At 41.6% G+C, this 20,784-nt stretch overlaps 4 protein-coding genes across 4 annotated transcripts; 2 read left to right on the top strand and 2 right to left on the bottom strand.

Moving 5' to 3' along the window:
* Positions 1-1,669: 1,669 nt before the first annotated feature.
* On the bottom strand, positions 1,670-2,926 carry PCOAH_00029620 (40S ribosomal protein S9; the record flags this gene model as incomplete). The annotated part of the gene is made up of 3 exons (XM_020059764.1): positions 1,670-2,143; positions 2,341-2,408; positions 2,692-2,926. 3 exons carry the CDS (start codon positions 2,752-2,754, stop codon positions 1,705-1,707), a joined length of 570 nt encoding a protein of 189 aa, XP_019915493.1.
* A 1,430-nt stretch (positions 2,927-4,356) lies between these two features.
* PCOAH_00029630 (Uncharacterized protein) lies at positions 4,357-5,745 on the top strand (the record flags this gene model as incomplete). Its single annotated transcript, XM_020059765.1, has 1 exon — positions 4,357-5,745. The coding sequence occupies one exon, from the start codon at positions 4,357-4,359 to the stop codon at positions 5,743-5,745; it is 1,389 nt and encodes a 462-aa protein (XP_019915442.1).
* A 3,760-nt stretch (positions 5,746-9,505) lies between these two features.
* Positions 9,506-13,351, top strand: PCOAH_00029640 (Uncharacterized protein; the record flags this gene model as incomplete). Its single annotated transcript, XM_020059766.1, has 2 exons — positions 9,506-12,608; positions 12,729-13,351. The coding sequence occupies 2 exons, from the start codon at positions 9,506-9,508 to the stop codon at positions 13,349-13,351; spliced, it is 3,726 nt and encodes a 1,241-aa protein (XP_019915242.1).
* A 2,352-nt stretch (positions 13,352-15,703) lies between these two features.
* PCOAH_00029650 (Uncharacterized protein) lies at positions 15,704-18,977 on the bottom strand (the record flags this gene model as incomplete). Its single annotated transcript, XM_020059767.1, has 3 exons — positions 15,704-15,838; positions 16,154-16,494; positions 18,881-18,977. 3 exons carry the CDS (start codon positions 18,975-18,977, stop codon positions 15,704-15,706), a joined length of 573 nt encoding a protein of 190 aa, XP_019915282.1.
* Positions 18,978-20,784: the final 1,807 nt, after the last annotated feature.

Below are 20,784 nucleotides of genomic sequence, written 5' to 3' on the forward strand. Positions count from 1 at the left end.
ATATGAGGATTTACAAAAATGAAGGGGCGTGACGCATGGACGACGTAATGTCATCAACTTCACAAAATGGGATGCGTAGCCCTGTACTCTGTTGGAAGAAATGTTCTTTGCAGGGGAACCTGGAAAACCGTCGTGGGGTGAACAGGTGGGTATGGTATACTACACCTTTTGGGGAAGAAAAAGGGAAAAAAAGAAGGGAATTTTTGGGAAAAGGAAAAAAAAGAAATGTGGAAACAAATGGGAAAAAAATAAAGCAACAGTAAAAAAAAAAAAAAAAAAGGGGGAGGATAAAATTCCGCGGGGTAATCACAATTCCATATGGACATGCGAAGAGGGGGCAACTCCACTTTAGGTTATGGGCACTTTAGAAAGTTGAAGGCTATGTGAAAGTAGAAGTACATTCTCGGATGTAAGCCCCTTTGTATAGAAGCCCATTGGCGCATGTGCCAGCCTGAGACCATTGGGTCCGTCCAATTGTTTTAAGGTATCATGGGAAAAGCACGAGCCGCAGGTAGCAATAACGGGGCGTTATAACGTATGCACGTATGAGCGGATGAACGCGTGTCCGAATGAACACGAGCGCGATACGTTTTGCCCCTCCAAGGTAAGCACCCACGTTGTGAACTAGTGGATGTCACTTTACCACTTAACTTTTTTACAATAGTAAGTCGAAGTAGCTTTGGAAAAACCTAATGACAGTAGAAATTGCCACGAAAAAGAAAAAAGTGACCTGCACGGAGGAAAACTGCGGGGTGGAAAGAGGCATAATTTTTGGTTGCTCAGAGTGAAGTAGCTTTTCTTTACTAACTTGTAGGGGGTGAAAGGGGGCCTTTTCCCTGTTGGCTGGTCAACCTGAGGAGGGACATAAAATAGACCCTCAGACAAGCGCCACTCTGTTCGTCCTTCGCGATATGATATGTCCCCGACGCACCATATTGCTACGCTGCCCCCCTTTTTTTTTTTTCTTATTTTCCACCGCATAAAAAAAAAGTGCTCATTACCCCCATAAATCAGCATGTAGAAATATGTCACACGAATCTGCAATGATCCAACTGGTTAAAGAATTAAAGAAACTTTCCCATGTGCGAATGTACCCACTTGTGACTCCTTACCCGGAAGATGATTCTTTCAGAGTTATTATACACACATGTTACAATTTCTATTTTTTTCCAAAGTTGCAAAACTCTGTTACGTTACGGCCAAGGGGTAACTACCCCAAACACAAACACCTTTGTCGTAGCATTTACTGCGCGCCTGGAACAGTATCATCCTATATATAGGGCGCTTGGCCGTTCAAGGTCTCACCAAAAGGCAGATGAGCGTATAGACCAAATAAACGACTGGGAATTGATTCACGCGCACGTTATCACTTTAGGATACACCACTCCACCCTTTTCTTGCGCTATCTTTTAAAGAGAAAAAAAAAATAAAGCAGTTGGGACATTATTTAATTGCGATATTTTCTTTACAATTCGATACAGCAGGAATTTTTAACATTTGAAAAAAAAAAAAAAGTTATTTTTTTGGACTATATATGCATACTTGCTAATTTGTTCACACTATATGGTTAGCATTAATAATACGATAAAATAGAAAAAAAGGGGTGCGTTTTCGTGACTGCCAATTGGCTGTTTTTCCTTCTTGTATATCCCCCTGCACATGCATAATAATCTCTGGTAGGGCACACGGTGACCCTCATTACGATCAGTTATTTTCCTCCTCATTCTTCTCCTTTTGGTTTTTCAAAGTCTTTCTCTTGACCCTTCCTGGTCTGGAACCTCCAAAGGGAGACGTTGTGGCGAAGTCAATGTGCTTCTCAGAATCCACACGAACTAAGAAGGAAGGAATATCCACCATTTGTTTTCCCACTCGGATATGTCTCTGTCGTATTAGTACTCTAGCATGATGCACTGACTTGGCTAACCCTAATTTAAAAACCTTTGTCTGCAATCTTCTCTCCAACAATTTAGGTAAAGTCAACCCTAACACGTAATCTAACTTTTCTTCATTTTCTCCCAGTAATCCTTGACGCACCATTCTTCTTAGTAGGGCCTCTCCTTGGAATATTCTCTTGGAGCTTTTTTCGTCTAGGGTTAACAGATACCTGGCAGCTGATCGGATTTTTGCTAGAAGGTATTGCACTCTGCAGGGGTGAAATAAATTACATGAAATGGGAGTGATGTTTTCCTATCAGATGGGGAAACAAATACGAGGGGCACTCCCCTTCACATTCAAACGTGTTCTTTTCCTGATATGTTTGACAGTCAGATTGGTCCCTTATCACACTTCTTTTCTATGTCATAAGGGGACCCAAAAAGCGCCACGCAGGCGGAAACTTACCTCCATATTTCCCTCTTGTTCTTAAGTCCGTATTCACCGATTAGCTTCAACTCCTGGTCTAAACGTTCCTGTGGTTGTGCGAAAGTGGGAGTGTTGGCGTTAGTTGCAGTTTCGGATGAAAAAAGCGCGCACAAATAAGCACGTATGCAAGAGCGCACTTATACAAATACACTTGCACGACACGTAAATCTGCTCCTCCTCCTTTGGGTAATATCCCTCCTTGGAGTATCCGCGACTGCGAACGCGGGGACCTCCTCCTCCCCCCCTGGGGGTGTACTCTGCAGGAGAGGCTCGCGCAAGATATGCATGCCGCCCACGCATAAGCGCAAATTGTGAGGGCTCCATTTTTACCTTTTCAAAGGGACGCTTTGGGTTCCTAGCCGTTTTGGAGTAATTCCTGTAACTCTTCGGCATTTTCTTCTACGTTTTTATTTTTTGGCTCGCAAAAGGGATGGTCAAGCGTTTGCAACTGTCACTTCGCAACTGTTACTTTGCAATTTTGCCGCTTCGCAAATTTGTTGTTAATTCCTCTTTCGTTGCTTTTAAAGGATTGGTTTTTTTTTTTTTTTTTTAAATTATATCTTCTCAAATTTGTGCTAATTTTTTTCGTCACCTCTAAGTGTTCCTTTTTTTTTTTTTTTTTTTTATATCATGTAATATTACTTACATAGCAACGCGTATTTCCCATCTATATGTTGGCCCCTTTTGAGGATCCTAATTATATTTTTTTTTTACGCAGCTCGACGGGGTTTAAAAATTATAACTCGCTTATGGTACCATATTGCACGTATCGCGTATACAATATATGACATGTGGGCTTTACCCAGAGGGGGAGGGGTAAACTGAGGAGCAGCGCATTGTGGGTATACAAAAATATTGTTGGTTTTTTCAAGGCCAAACGCAAGGAATGAGTGTAAATGGCTATCCATCAGAAGTGGAACATTCCGTTTTTATAACTTCTTCCTCGAAGTGCATACAAATCGGAGTAAAAAATTGGGGGCTGCCTGGGCGAACCAAACGGGGTTCCGCTGCCCATGTCACCGGGTTTATGTAATTCATTCAACGTAGCGAATATCCCCCTCTTGACATATAAATATTCATATGTATATAATATATTAATTATGTATGCACTTGGCAGTTTCGCTTCTTTCCCCACCGGGAGGCATATATAATGTAATGCACGTTGTATATGTTTCCCCCCGCCCCTTTGACAAGGCACTTTTTCTGGGGGGCCTTAGGGGCGCCCCACCGCTAAAGGCTTTGGCCAATCAAGAACTGCTTTAGCGAGCAAAGAGGGAAAATTCGCCTGGATAAGGATTGTGCTGAATTGTACCCCCAAGTAACCCTACCATTGGTTTAATTTTCCCTTTTTCTTTTTTTTTTTTTTCCGACTTGTTAAACGAAACACCCGCAATAATCACATGTCGTATAGCCCTGAGGGGCTTAACATTTTTTTTTTTTTTTTTTTTTTTTTGTCTCCCTTTTGATCACCCTACAGTGGCGCCAGGCTCATTTCCAAATGGGAGCAACACGCTGCGCTGGAAATGTGTTGCGAGGGTTTTAAGCCAAATGGGTAGGAAATAGTTGCAGAAAAAAATAAGAAAGGCACACAAACCAAGTGCGTAAAAAGCACAAAAAAGTTCTTAAAAATGCACAAACAAGTGCCTAAAAAATTCGCAAAAAAATGTGCGAAAAAATTTTGTTCACCCCCTTTGAAAAAGCAGCACCAACGCGGGGATACGCTTAACTCGTTCTGCGAATTGCCGTTTAACCAGTTTAAACAAAATTAAGGAGGGCCGTTTCCATGCGAAAGTATGCTAATGCGTGGTACCACAAAATGCGCGTGGCTTTTCCATAGCCCCTCCTATGAACAGCAAATTTTGGAGAGCCATTCGCATGCGCACATATGCGGATGTGTCACCATCCCGACCTGTGCGTCTACCTGCCCGGCCTGCAAATGAAACGGCATAAATAGGACAACAAAACAAACTCATGCTAAACTGAAGAAAAGTTGCTATGGTTACACTGCCCCACTGTTGTACCCTTCTGCTGGCCTTAATTCTTCTCATTGTTTCAACGCACACATCGAAAATAGTAACCCCCCCTAGAGGTGCTCACTACAACAAGGTGACTGCATCTGCGCAACATGGTTGGAATAGGAGTCACTCCACCCGTAGGCTGTTCTTCTTAAAAAAGGAGAAGCAAAATGATGCTCGTTTCAAAAGGTTATATGACCTTAAGAGTTGGTTAAATAGCCTTTTGGGTGAAATTCTGCCTGGGGAGAGTGGCCATGGAATGTTGGTAGGGGGGCAGAAAAGGTGGAGGCCGGGGTTGGGTAACACGCTCGACGGGATGCTATACCCCCCGTATGAGGTGCAGAAGGCCGTCAGGTGCTACACGTTCCCGTCACGCGATGGGGTTGATGAGGGTGACAAGGAAGACAGTAGGGTGGACAGTAATGTGACCAGTAATGTGGGTATTAATGTGGATAGTAATATGTGTAGCAGCGTAAACCGCACCACGTGCAGCACTGGCAGCCAAAGGGAAGGACGAATGGAGGCTAAGCGTGACGGAGGAAGGTGCACCGGCCCCGCCCAAATCGAGCGGTACATCACTCGACAGTTAATACACTTAACGAGCGAACTTATAAAAATACAGAACGAATGGGAAAAAGACAAACAGGAGGAGAAAGCAAAACCGAGCAGTAGCCTTAACGGAAAGACGAACAGCTGTGTAAAGTGGAATTACTACCTGAATAGCAAAAATACCCCCCTGAAATGCTTCGTCTACGTGGATGTGCCAGAAGGAACAGTAATGTTAAAGCCAGAAAAGGTAGACGACAAAAAAAAAAAGTTTTTAATTTCCATCAATGCTTTAAATGATATCAGAAGGAATAATAAAGAGATATTAAAAAATATTTATTTTAAAAAACATGAAATAACTTTTGACCACATATATCGAAATAGTAATTGCATAACATTGTTGTTTAGCAGATTTATTGACCATCCTTACCTTCTCAATGCGTTGTCTTTTTTTTGTTTATCATCTTGTGGCTACCTTCTGACTGATGTTTTTTACCAAGGAGTTCTACACTTATTGAGTAGCGAAATTATTTGGAACCCCCTTGTATACAACGTCTGGTGTAACGTATACCATACGACTTTGCCATTGAAGCTTTATTTGGCTAAACAGACCTACTCCTACGGAAGAGTTGCCTTTGATTTTTTTGTGAATTATGTAAGGGCGAAATTGATTAGGTTGGAAACTTCGTTAATGAATTCTTCGTTGAGACGCAAAGTGGATTTAGACACTCGCGAGGAAAACACGTATGACGATAAAATGTTTTCCATTTCGACACAGTGTGACATTTCGGATGAGGAAGAAGAGGACTTCACCTACATTTGATCACACAACTGGTTGTAAAATGGATTGGAAGAGAAACACAACCCATTGAACTTTCCATTGTGAGCATATTACTTTAATTTTTTTGTATTTTTTTCCACTCATATTGTATTTGTGCAAACTTTTTTTTTTTTTTTTTTTTTTTTTTTTTTTTTTTGTTTCGAATAATGGGGGATTTTCCCCTCACTTTTTACACATAGACTAAACAAAAAAAAAGCAATAACAACATCACGGTAAAGCAGAAATTGTGTCAAAATGGGAACGGTGAAGTGGCTAAACTGGTATGTTGGCCAAGTAACCATTCGTTCGGGTGTGGGGTGGATCCCCCCTTTTCAGTTGTCACTTCCCCCCCTTGTCCACTAGCCCAATTCTGCCTGCGTGAAAGCATACACCCCTTAAACGGGGCAAGGGCCTGTTAGTGAGATCTTCCTTTTTCTGCTGCCACCCGAGGAAGCCACACTTCTGCAATTGACATTGCACCGTTTTGATGCCCCAAAGTGGAAATTAAAAAAAAATGGGGCAAAAGCGCCGATTACGCTTCTAGGGAAGGTGATGAAATTTCTCTACAAAAATGCGGTGTGCAGGGGTTCGCAAGTTGTCATTACTTCGAACGGCTCAATTCAGCATAAACGAGGGACTACAATTTTCACAAATTTTTTTTTTTTTTTTTTTTTTTTTAAAACAGGTTTAATAACACGGTTACATTTGCCCTCGATCATTTCTCTGCATCAGTGATGCGTCGGGACTACCACTGCGTAATCTTACATAACTCATTAATTCGTTTTTGATTCGCTGCGCCACTTAGCGCTTACGTTATGTGCGTTTATGCATACACATAAGTGCACATGTACTATGCAACCTAGCCATATAGGTGTAGCAACTCCTTCCCTATAAGGTGGAGAAGGCCATGGTTTGCAAACTTCGTCGTCAGTTATCACGTGAAACAACAGATACAACTAAGCTTGCACATTTGTGCCGTTGGTGGCGGGTGGATCATTCGCACCTTCCGTCATGTTGCACTTACGCACGCGAAGCAGGGTGCATATAAAGTAGTTTTTTTCAGGTCAACGTTGTTGGGAAGTGGACCCACCATTTCATAATTTTTGATGCTTCATTAGTTTTATATTCTTCCTTTACCATTTAATCGCGTGGGGGCACTTCCAGCAGTTGCGCGTCCGCAATTTAACTTTTGCCTTCCCCGTGCTGAGGTTGTGAGGGTGGCTATACATGCGTGGCCCCATCCCCACGGCTACCGCCAGAGGTAGTTTTTCTCTTGCCACTGCTGCACCAGCGACGGCAACGGGATCAGCCGGAGAGGAAGTGTATATCCTCACATCTCGGGTGTAAAAAAAAAAAAAAAAAAAAAAAGAAGCAGCAAATCGTTTTAAGCACACACTCTACTGGCATGTACAGCCTTTCATACATGAGTAGAAGCGGACCAGAATTATTGTGCTCATCTTTTATAGATTAAATATGACACCTTCCAAATTGAGAAATTTTGCATTTTTTTTTCTTTCTTTTGGCCTGTTCTAGTGCTTTTCTAAGAAATTATATTTTTTATTTTATTTTTTTGAATGACCCATATGGGAGACTAATTCTTTTAACTCCACATGAAAACTGTTTCTTACGTTACACCTCTTTTAAATGTGCATGATAATTTTTCTGATGTGCATCACGTATGCATGGTTATGTGTTCACTTTGGTCCTTATCATTTAAGAGGCATAAAGAAGAACAAAAGCGAAGGAATTAAAAGAGGGACAGACTCCACTCTTCCATATGTGCAAAATTTACATTTGTGTATTCGTATATTTGTATGTTTGTATATATATCTTTTTTTCTTTGGGGGAAAAGTGAACATGTGAAGGAAATTATTTCCACCTTAGCATTCCAGAGAACACGAAGCAAAAACGTGTTCGTGAATTCTTTTCTAAGTTATCCATATGTGCAGCTTACACTTGTGCAGTGCAAGTCCGGATGGGAATCATATATAAATACATTGTTCATATTTTTTTTTTGCGAGATAGGCAGTGGTAGTCATTGCAGCTGTAGCTTTTTCTTTGTATCGCTGACCTGGTTTTCACGTCCACTATTGGTGCCTTCTTTTAGCAAGCATATTGCTCTGCTTTGTGTATGACTTTTGGGGGTCTCATATATTTGGACGCTCCTGTTTTCACGTGCATAGGATCAGGTAGGCATATTTTATGCCTACGGACTCTGTGGACACATGAACGGATGGCGGGTCGCATGTGACGACAAAGGTCCTTCCCCCCTCACACATTTATATTATTTATTTTGCATACACATGCCCCTTTTATTTTTTCCATAACTCTGTTAAAACGCGAAGGGTACTAACCACAGAGTACACCTTTTTTTACGCGAATCTTTGCAAAGCCTTTTTTGTATGCGCAACAAATCAAGCATCAAGTTAGTTGACCGGTTAGTTAACCGGTTAGTTAACCAATTAGTCAACCAGTTAATTTTTTTTTTTTTTTTTTTTTTTTTTTTGAACATTCCCTCGTTTTCTCTTTTTCATAATTGTACATTTTTTTAGTATAAGATTTTTTTTTTTTTTCCCCTTTTATAAAGCCACGGTGTTGGTTACGCATATTTATACATTTCCAGTGGGGACTCGGGTTTCCAACTACTCATATTATCCCCATGCGAGAAAAGAAGCGTTAAACGTTTGCTTTGCGTCTATTCTGGGTCTTCGGGGCTGGGCCGCGTTGCGTCCACACTGCGTCAGTTCTCTGCCCCACCTTAAGCCCATTTTTCTGCCCCCATGTGAGCAATTTTTTTTTCCCCATCTAAGCAATTTTTTTCCTCATCCTAAGCCCATATTTCACCGATTTCGCGCTCCTTCCAAATTATATACCTAGTCGCAATGGTTTCTACCTTTATTTATGAAGACAGCCCATGCCCACGCCCTTCGAAATATCAGTGAAAAAAGTACGTGGCGGAAATCGTCCTGTTTATTTTATTATTTTATCCACCCAGCTGTTTTATTGCTTTTTTTTTTATGAATTTTTTTTGCTTGGAATTTTTGAATTTTTCCTCATCTTTTTTTTTTTTTTACTTTCGAATTTTTTTCTTATATTTTATATCTGCCATTTTTTTTACTCTTATCTTACATATTTTCATATGTACCTTTCTTGCATATTTTTTTCCCATTTACTTGCCCCTTATTTTACTCTTCATTCTTATGTGCCCACTTTTTGCTGTTAATCCTTATTTTCCCATTTTTTGTCACTCCCGTATCTTCCTCTTCTTTTTTTTTTCTTCCCCTTATCTCCACCCCTTTCTTTTTCACCCCCTTTGTGTTCCATATTTTTCAAGATGAACGCCCTTACGTCTTTCCCTAATTTTTAATAGAAAGAGAGAGAGAAAAAAAAAGAAGGAATTATTTTTTCTCTTATTTTTAATTACGCATTTCATTAGCTTTTTAACATTTTTCCATTCGGATTGTTAGTCTTTTTGATACCTCTGCATTCAGTTATTTTCGTCCTCGCCATTTGCCACATCCCCTAGTAACATCATCACATCGTCACATCGTCGCATCGTCACATCGTCTCATCGCTTCACCTACTGAACGTTTTTCCCAGTTTTATGCATTTGGTCCACTTGGCCAATCTTTAATCATCGTTTTGTGTGCCACATTTATACTGCAATTTTGTTTTCGCCCATTTGGGTGCATCTAAACAAGCCCACACTTTTGCGCCCCTCCATCCTTGTCCGCGCCGAGATTTCCGTCCTACAACATATATAATGGTATTTTATATTTCCTCCAAGGGTAACCAAATAAACGACTCCATTATAACAAGATCAGTAAGTTCCAGGAGAGATTACGTTAACGGTGTCAAAAAAGACGATTTGAAGTATAGAAGAAGCGAAGGCAACGGTTTCGTTATCGGTAGCGGTTTGGCAGTCCGTAACGGAGTCGACCTTCAAAGTGACACCCATCCTGGTAACGGTATCCCCACTGAGAGAAGTACCTCCCACCCGGGAAACTCCATCGACGTGGGGAAAGAGCACAGAGACATCGAGCACAACTTTTTTAATTTTAAAAATGGTATAAAGAATTCGCTTGACTTTGGCTTGTTCATAAAATTAAAAGACATTAACAGCCTGTCAAACGATAACATCCACGAAATTAATGAATTGCTAAAAAAGGAGAAACAGAATAATAGTGAAAAGGAGAGAGAAAGGAGATCCAGTGCTGAGTCGAAGAATTCGAATTACAAGAACAAGCAGCAGTACCATTTGGAAGATAGCCAGAAGGAAGAGACAGGACAGGAACAACACAAGACAGAATCATCTGCTGTATCACGGGAGTTAATACTGAAGTATCATCACCACCTCCAACAGGAGCAGCAGAAAGAGAAGCAGAAGAGACAGATACGACAAGAACGGAAGCAGCGTCAGCAGAAAGGGGAGGACGATCAGGAGGAATCCATTTACGTGAGGAAATACAACAAAAGGAGGGAGAGAAGAATCGAACCCTACACCGAGTGGAGCGACTCACGAGCAGGGGGTAGTGCTCCATGTGGTAATAGCACAGTACGAGAGAGCAGCGGAACCCGTGACAGTAGAAGCGTAATTGAGGATAGCAACCGGCGTGGTAGTAGTGCCCAACGTGAGAACCTCGGGCTGAGGGATAGCTCCTACATGCGGAACATCGATTACAGCCTTTGGAACAAAACAGGAGAGCGCACCCGAAATCAAGAACTGATACAAACAGGTGTTACAACTGAGAAGGAAAAGAGAAAATACAACAAAATGAATAATAACACAGATGTTCTTGTTAATACGGGAAGTAACAACACCTGCGGAGTTAGAAATGGAGGAAACATTAGGGGAACTGGGAGCATGCGAAGTGGAAGCGCGAGAGGCAGTGGAATGAGGGGAAGCGGCATGAGAGGAAGTGGAATGAGAGGTAGTGGTATCAGAAGTAGTAGCGTCCGAAGCAACAGTGGAAGGGCTGGTGGAATCAAAAACGGAAACAACGCAAACCATAGAGGTAGCAACAGTGAGTACTACTCCAGTTACAACTATAGGTATGCCTATGAGGATAGTAGACAGAGGGAACAATTAATTGGAGAAGAAAATACAAACGTAAAAAAACAATACGACAATGTCGTTAACGAGTTTGATCACATCGAAATTGTGAAAAATCTGTCTGACGATGAGAAGAACGAACAAATAGAGGAACAGATAAAGGAACTGGAGGAACTGGAAGAAATGGACGTTTTGGAAAGGTACAGGGATAGAAGGCTAAGTGACGGTTCCTTACGAATGGGGAAGAACGATGAAGAGAAATTTAAAAAAATCGAAAGAGGAGATAAAGCGTCATCAGTAACAATATCCCAAGCAGCAGTCGTTGATAGAACACGCTTAACTAATCATGAAAGTGATAATTACGATCAGTATGAACAACATAACCTCCTCAAACGGGTGCATGGAAATTACCATCACGTGGATCAGGACCCAATCATTGATCGAACTGACGCAATAAACGAATTAAGCAGAGCACAGTTGTGCCAAGGCAAGTCGGAAAATGCCAATGGGGAAGAACGAAAACGATTTATCGACGCCAATGCATTCAAAATGGCATACGAATGTAATAACGGTATTGGTAAGAACGATGCGGGTAACAATGGGCATATCACTAACGATCCCAACGGTAACAATGCTTACAATGATGCGGAGAACGGTACGACCAGCCGTACCACCAACGGTACGAAGAACATTAAGGGAGGAAGGCTGCTAAGAAATCTGCAGAAGAACAACCTTCTTGCTGATCACAGAGAAGGAGTTAACAGGGTGTCCAAGAAATACGCTGCCGAAATGGGTGCGGCAAATAATGTGGTAGTACATAGAAAGAGGAGGAGAAAAAATTTGGATGACAGCAGCAGGTATGCAGAAAACGAAGGCATTAACGGAATGATCGAGCGGGGTACAGACAGGCATGACTTTACCAATGTTAAATCTGAGAACACTCACGAAGGAATGACCCCCCCTAATGATACTGCAAGAGCTGAGGGGAAGCATATCACAAATCGTTTTGGCATATCCCGTAATGACTGCAACGGGGGGGTTAAGCCTGATGGAGATGGAAACCAGGAGCAAGGATCTACGAACAGCTTCGGCGTTAAAGTTAAAAGGTATGAGAGGATTAATGAGCATGGCAGCCGTAGGGGACGTGCCGTCTACATGGCGAGGAATGCCTTCACCGGTGTAAGTAAATTGAGGAGGGGCTCCCCTTCCATGGCGGATGGAAACTCAAAAGAATGCGAAAATTACAATGCGCAGAGTAACAACGAGTATGAAACGTATGACGAAAATGGCACTGGACAAAATAACCACAACGGAGCAGCACAGGGAATGGTGGGTAGCAACCTGGACGAGGCAGACGATGAGAGAAATGGATTGAACAACTCCACCGTCCAATCAAAAATATCTGTAAAAACAGGTGAAGAACCCTCATTTGGACATACAAGAGGAGGCATTAAAATGAAGGGCCATCGGCATAAGAAAAAAGGAAGAGCATTACAGAGGATACATGCAAATATGAATATCATAAAAGGAATGAACAGAAGTAGTGAAGCGAAATTTCGTCATTCAACAAATGCAACTATGTCCCATTCGCAAAACCTTGAAAAGAAAGACTTTTTCACAAGTGAACACAGTCAGGATTATGCAGTCCCTGACAAAGTAAGAAGTTCGCCGGGGTCACACTTCCATGGGCACAGTAATGCGAAGGAGGACTATGAAGACAGCAACGACAATGACTACATGAATAACGAGAGCAGCTCGCATAACTACGGGGCTCGATACAATGAAGATTACTCCGAGGAGGAGAACTACGGTGGTAGGTCTATGTGAGAGGCGGGCCTGGTCACTCACCTTGATCTGCTAACGAAAGAGTGATAAAGCGAAAATTTTTTGTTTGCGCATATATTTCATATTTTCCTGTCTTCCCCCCTATCAGAGCCGAAGAAACGGAAAAAGCGAGTCACCGAGGAAGGCTCCAAGGAGAGCAGCAAAATCAACGTAGGGAACAACTACCAAGTGCCCAAGCTGCCGAATTTCTTCCTCTGCCGCTCAGAACTAATGTACAGAAATTACGAAGCGGTGGAGGAAACAAATAACGATCAGGTCTGCCTGACATGTTCAGGCCTGCCTTGTCATTGCCGAGTAGGAGAAGCGACGTTAGTATATTCACCAGTAATGTTAGAAAGGGTTCGAGACAAATGCTTGAAGAGCAGAGGTTACCATAAATGCATAAAAAATGAAATCGAATTATCTGCATATGTTCAGGAGTGTGCAAAAAGCTGGAAGTCAAATATAGACGAATGGGTCCCTTTTTCACCTGAGTATGCATATAAATTATTGCATTACGCAAATTACGATCCACATAAAGCTATTAGCATTATGAAGTCCTCGGAATTTTCCTTTCGAAAAATTATGGACCCTCCGACGAGAAAATATCAGAACAAATGGAAGCCAAAGGATAAGCGGGAACATATTTCCAAGAACCCCTTCCCGTCTCCCCTAACTATAAGGACGTACCTGTCGAAGAGGCACCACATTAGTGGCTACCACCTGAGATGACGCTATTGGCATGGCACCTCCCTGGGTTGGTGGTACACCTGTATATCCTTCAAGCGGTGTTCCAGCTTTGAATGCTTCCCAAAACGTTCTCCCGGCTGTGTCCCGTCCCCCCTACATTTGTGATGACATTTAGAACCAGATTTTCCCTTCCCTATTTCTGAGTGTACATTTCCACACCGCTTTAAGAGAGATGATGTTACAAGTGGAGAAGAAGAAAAAGTATGAACAAATCAGGGGAATATTTTTCCATCTCAAATGTGACTCTGGCGCGTTCTTGCGTGTGTGTATATATTATGTCAGTGAAGGGGCTTTGTAGAGGAGACTACCTCGGACTATAACCAGTTTATTTTATGAGCCTATTCTTCCTGTCGTTTACGCGTGCACATAAAGAGACAGAAGAAAGGGGGGAATTACGAAATAGGCTCAATGTCTTCACATCACTTTTGCGGTGCCCCTGGAGAACGAACATGTTGTATGTGCCAGAGTCTGTCCCTCTAAAGGGCTGATCACGTGACGGTGGTAACGTCCAAGTGTAGACGAACAAAATAGGCACCATTTGGAAAGCGAGTAGAGTTGTTCCCCCTTCGTGAGCACATACCTTACTGACATGCGTACACAGAGCAACATGGGAAAAGACGCATAAATGCACCGAGTTAATTGACCTCTTCACGTATTCTTGTAACATTTTAACAGCTTCGTCCTTTCTTCCTTCTGCGCCACTCCACCTATCTCTTCTGTTTCTTCTCCCTTTTTACCTTTTTTTGTTTTTATTTGATTTAATAGACCTCTTTTTTAAATCCTCTACGCTTTTCATTTTTTTCCTCCCCACATGCACGCGTCTGTGTTGATACTACCCCCCACGCGCAGAATCACAGGGTACATACATGCACGCTTGTCTAAATTTTATTCTCCCCTCCCTGTTAAAATGTTCCATTCCGCTATCGGATTGTTGCCTTATTGGCTTATCTCTCTTTTTTTTTTTTTTTTTTTCGAATAAAAGATTTTTCTCCAAACTTGTCGCGCACGTCTATGACAACTGCACAAGTGCGCTTTTTTAAGTCTCAACCTTTTGGACATTAAAAAAAAAATAAATAAATAAAATAAAATAAAAATAACATCGCGTGGTGCACGGTGAAAAGCGGCGCAAAGAAGGCGGTATATATTTTACAGGCGGTGCGTTAGGAAGCCCTACTCTTCCAGCTTTCACAACAGGGGCGACGGTGTAATCGAGGCTCCCATAAATGTATGCAAATGTACACACATAAACATATGCATATTTGTACGGTAAGAAGCATGGCGGAGTGAGCTTAAATAAAATCATTAAATTTGTAGAGGGCACAAAGCTGCGCATTCGCTTAGTGGCATTCATGAGCTCGTGGGAAAGCAACTCGCAAGGGTTTGTCTGGCAACTTTCAAGATAGTTCTCTTCTCAAACCTTGCGCCATTTTCCGTTTTACTTAGTGCCACCTCCCTTTTTAACTTTCTCCCGTCTTCTCTTCTCACAGTTAAAAATTATACAAAGGCACTTATTTTATTTTCCCCCCTGTGGGGAGGATGGGTAGACCCCCCGTACTAAGTGATAACGTCGTAGATGTTGCGCACTGCGTTTCAAACGTCGAGTGGCAAACAAACGGATGTGCCGATCTGTGCATGCTGAAGCAAGCACGTGTGTGCAACATTTAAACTGCAGCTGTTGGCGCCTTAAAATTGTTGTTGGCAACTCTAAAGGGGGAGGTTGTTTCTCTGCCCCAAAAATTGTTAAAAATAAAGCACGCAAAAATTAATTAAAAAATGGAAAAAAAGAGGGACTCAAAAAGAGCACAAAATAATTCGCACTATGTTCGAGGAACAGTTGGCATGGAGAGATGAGTGCCAATTCGAAATGGCGCGTGGAACTGTGATGAATAGCTTAAAGTGGCAAAAGGAAATAAAAGGCATGCATATTATGTATATTCCCGTTTGGGTGTGCCTATCCTGCGCACACCTCTGCTTGATCCACAAAGGAATGTGCACGCTGAAGAAGGGGTGAAAAAAATACTTCACTCCACTGTAGCATTTTGGATGTTCCAAATTGGTGCCTGCAGTTTTCCTCATAGTGCTTGAGTAGGGCCATTAATCCGTCGATAACAGTTGGCTGAACAAGCTCCTGTTATTGCAAAAATATTTTTAGGTACTCCTATACAATGGGGTTGTGCTTCTCTGCTACAATTTGAGAAGAAATAGGAAGAGATCGTGGGCTCTGTTTACTGCGACATCGCTTCTATTCCCTGGGCAAAAAGGAAGGAATTAGTATATTAACTCAATCCCCCCCTATTACATACCCAAACACAAACACACCCCTATCCATGGCGCCTACTCGGCCACTTTGTTTAATCCTTTATTTCCATCCCCTTGCAACATTTCGTTGTTTTTAAAATATGACTCTAAGTCGTTGTCTAGTCTCGACTTCACATTGCTCGAGCCCATGTAATTGTCCAATTCGTCGTCCTGCGGTGGTGAGGCAGAGGGGGTAAAATTTTAAACGGGGTTTTTCACTCAAGGGTGCCTTGCGGGGTAGGCGCCTCTACTCCGTGTTGACGACAAGTGTACCAAAAATGGCAGTCATAATCGCATTCTCATAAACATTTGAAGTAGATGTATTCGTGTGCGTTGGCAGCATTAAAAAGAAAAAAGAAAGGCGAAAATCACCCACTAATTCTTTGCGCATACAACAGTAATAATCACCCAATTTTTCTATACCCACCCGATTGACCAGCACGTTCAGTTGCAAAGAACGTACTCCTAACGGCACTCTCCACTTACCAGTTCCTTGGATGTGAGTTTTCCTATCTTGTCATGCAAATTCTGCGTTTTCTTAAAGAAGTGATTTCTTCTCTTGGTGGTTCGATACTTTGTTGTTCCTCTATTCCTGAAGTTTTTTACCTTGGTAATTCTAACAAAACCCCTGTGCCCACTGGCAAAAGGCCTATCCTGATACTTCCCTCCGATTCTTTTCTTCCCTTTTGTGTAAAAGGAGTTAATTCCTCCTACTCTTCTGGAATACTTTCTATTCATCATGGATAAATTACTTCGTCCGTACTGTTTAAAAATGTGTTTTCTCACGTCTACTTTTTTTTTCTGTGGAGTGAATTTAAATATTTTTCCTGTAAATAAAATTTGTGTTGAAAATAATTAGGAGGGTGTGGGAGCGGGTGATTAATCAATCTGGTGGGGCCGAAGGGAGGTGCTTTTGGACGAACGGTGAGGGCAAAAAATGAAAAACAAAAAAAAATAACAAAAAAAAAAAACAAAAACAAAGAACAAAAACAAAGAACAAAAACAAAGAACAAAAACAAAGAACAAAAACAAAACAAAAACAAAAGGGGTGAATGGGTGGAGAATGAGAGTAAACCAAAAAGGTAATATATTCGGAGCCTGACATGTGTGCGGGAATATTTACGTGTACACGTTGATGCAAAATGAACAGGTGCCGCTGTAGTGGAGCGGTGCTAAGCGCAGGCTGGCATTTTATTTTCTCTTTCCATTGTTCTTTCTGCTTTATATATATATATTTTTTTCCACGCTTCTGCACTGCGACTGCAAACTCGAAGCACCCACACATGTACATACAAGTACTCATATTGTACATCCCTGTTTTTCCAAATAGCTCTCCAATTTTTACTGGGGGGGGTGCCATCAAAAAGGGTGCAACGCGTTACCATGAAGTATATGTTTGCCATTAGCTCCGTCACGAAAAAACTGTTGCGTGTGACATTCCCCCCCATCTCTACTTTACAAACGTATTGAACAATAGATGTGTGAATGTATGCTTGTGTGTATTCGTGCATGTATGAATTTATATATGTGTGAACATCCTATTTATTGCACAACAAGTGATGTGATTCCTCCGATGGGTTACACTAGTTGTCCCGTCCTCTCCTACATGACCGCATGTCCCCAAGAACATAAAACTCCGAATTGCCAGTTCACCTTGATAAGTAACCTTTTCCTCCTATGGTAGCCAAGCACAAAGCAATTTTCCCCTTCTGTCCTCATTCCATTTCGCCCCTTCGCATATGCATACACGTGAATAAGCAGTAACCCATGCTACGACAGACTAGCAGAAGAGGTCCCCATTTTTGGCGATAAATAATCACAGTGCACGATAAAAAGGAAGATGGAAATGTTATTACAAACTGTTTAGCTCAACCCTGCATATGTCATCCGGCAAAAATGCCTCCCCCTCCACTGGTAAAGTAAGCTTCGTTAAACGCTGTTAGGTGGCACTACCATTTGTACACTTCCTGGGGTAGAAGATTTCGAAAGGGGGGTGAAGCCGCTCTCCTGCTGAACTAGCCCACACAGCAACCACTGGTAAGTAACTACCCTCTCTGTAATTCCTTCTGTATTTCAACTTATCACAAAATACGAACTGGATATCATTCCATTTTAATTTGTTTCCAACGTATCTTCGATAGGGCCCACTGAATATAAAATTGCCTTCCTTCTAGACACGTCACAAATGGGGGAAGCATATTTACTGCAACAAACAAACGTCCTTATAAAGCATGCACATGTGTATATATAGCTAGGTACAAATAAATATGCCCATCGTTGTGCTGGTTCTTCTTCTTCTTCAAAAAAAGACAACCCCGCATTTTTGCTTCGTTCAACAGCCCACCCCCCTTCATCTTCTTCTTCCCCTTCTTTTTTTCCTTTCTTTCCTGTGCATAATCCCTTGTCACCTCGCCTGATTTTATCCTATCCAATTTAAATAGCAACAGTACAGGTCACCAACCATCCCTGTGCTATGTGGGCCTATGAAGCGGACTGGCATCCCTCATTTCCCTCATTCCTCTTCTTGTCGTGCGGACCAACAGACACCAACTTAGAACGCCCCACTGATCACGTCGCCAGACACACATTTATATACTTATGTAAGAGACCCATATACGGCTGAAAGCACATACAAATGCGGATAGTGACTCTACATTTTTTTAACAAGCTTGACTATGCTCCTATAACCAATCCACCTTCGTCGATTACCATCCGCAGTGTCACTAAGCATCGCTATATTCCATCGTCGTCCGCATGTCCCTTTTTTTATTTTATATGTACTCTCATGTATGTGTGGGTGCTTTTGTGCGCATATGTATATGTATATATATATGTACGTATGTATGTACATGTGCACGTGGTTTAAACCGTGTCGTTCAACTATGTATTCATTCGCTCGTTCATTCAGCAGTTCATTAATTTTTTCCCCGCAACACAGTCATCTCCTCATAAATTGTGAACACAGATGATTAACTTTTAGTATGCTCTTACTCACGAAATGGCTTATATATATATATATATTTTTTAATTATAATTGCTAAGATGGGATAAATTTGGGGTTCATTGGTGGGGTTCGTTCGGTTCGCCCATTCCTTGTGCCCGCATATTCCCCTTCTCGGCCCACACCATTTCGCGCAACGTCTATTTTTGTTTCGTTTTATTTCGTTCCATTTCGCTTTGCGTTGCTTCTTTTATTTTTTTTTTTTTACGCACCTCTACTTGGTTGGTAGGAGAACTTGGAGAATCCAGTTTTTCTCGTTTTTATGATTTTGGCATCTTTGGTTCTTTTTTGAATTTTGCCTCTCTCCATCTTCGCCATCTTTTCGGGTTTGGGGGGTTAGACAGCTGTGCAGTTAAATATGTATATGTGTAGTCACTGGAATAAGCGTATTTGCACGCAGTGCGTTAGTTGCCAATTTTATTTAGCAAATTGCGTACGCGCAATGCTCGTGTGGACGTTTCCCCACGGAAATATTTGTGTGCTTGTATGCTGGTTTGTCTGACTGCTGTCTTCACATGTATGTGTCGGTTACCCTTCCGTATGACTCGTTTAGACGTTTTTAGGTCTACTGCTTCGCTTCTTCTTCGTGAGAACTGCGCAATTATTGCTTCTCTCGTTTGTAAGAGCGGGGGCTGATCTGTTTCGGCTCCGCTGGGACTGTTAGTCTTGTGCACGATGCAGCAAATGCGTTCAACTGAATGATAAATTAAATGGGGGGTATATTACTTAGGCTTATTGCAATTTCGTATGCGTAATTGTGTACATTCGCGGGTGCTCCAGTGTGTGCATAAGGATAGTTGCACATGAACCAGCACTACGCGTGTGTTTAAAATATGGCTGCACGAAAAACATGCTTTTCATAACGTTCGCACTTAAAAAAAGGAGAGGGGAATAAATAAAACTGCAAAATATGTTGGTGCTGTGAGTATTAAAACGAATCAGTACTGACACTGAGTGGCTGTAGAATTAGCTGCTCTTATTCACGCGTCAAACATTTTAATGCATGGTGCCTCTTTGTAAAAGGGGTGAGCATGAACAGGGACATCATGTATTTGTTTATATGTCGAATTGAGTTGTGCGCGGGGGGCGATCGTTAAAAGAAAGTCACGAATGAATGGCGTCATATCTCGCAGGTACAGGCAATTATTAATTGTTCCTTTGCTTCGCTTACTTTTTCTTTTTCTCTTCTTGGTCTGATTTTCTTCGCTCTTCTTCCACAAATGGTTAACTTTCTGACCACATAAAAGTAACGTACGTAAGAACGTAACTTGGGCGCGGGTACTCCTTTGCAGTGTTTTTAATATACACGGGATTATATGCTCTTTGGTGAATATATACTTAAATGGAATGAGTACATATATTTAATATATGCGTACAAACAATTCTTCGATTGTTTTTTTGTTTTATTTTTTTTTCTTATTTTGCTAAATTATTCGCAAATATTTTTAAATATACTCAGCATGGCAATTTTGGCTCTCTCAGTTGGATATTTTTTTTTTTTGTTTCGAAAAAGTAAAATTGCTATTGCTCGGCTTCGTTTATTTAGTTAATTCGGCCGATCGGACGTTTTGTATTTTTTCTTTGCGAAAGCGTATGTTTTACTTTTTTGTTTTTTTGCGTTTTTTTTTTTTTTTTTTAACCACGCATATTGTACGCAATATGTACGCATATGTACCGCATATTTTCGCCTGTTTCCGCATATTAAATACATGCAGTGCGTATTTAACTTTAATACGCGGCGTATTCGCGCGGCCGGCGTATGTACATGTACACGTCGGCACAGATAATTGCGCCCTGGCCAGCTCCGCAAGGAAGAAAAGAGGTGGGGGGATGATGGTACTTTCCTGCGAGGGTGCTCTCAAAAGTATAACGCAATTTTACGAACGCGCGCGGGAAAAAAAACGTCGCGTAATGCCGTAAAAATGGCCGCTATATGTAAACAATATATGCTGCCCCTATATACGTATTTTATTTACTCGCGTTACGTATGCATTTCCTGTTGCGCAATTACCCCTCCGCAGCGCCTCCTTTTCGCCCAAGCGGTGGTACATATTGTAAGTATTTAATTTATGTAGGTATGTATATATATGCAGTTATATATGTAACGTATATATAT

This window comes from Plasmodium coatneyi, chromosome 10 (genome assembly GCF_001680005.1).
Source record: "Plasmodium coatneyi strain Hackeri chromosome 10, complete sequence".
Classification (NCBI taxonomy): domain Eukaryota; phylum Apicomplexa; class Aconoidasida; order Haemosporida; family Plasmodiidae; genus Plasmodium; species Plasmodium coatneyi.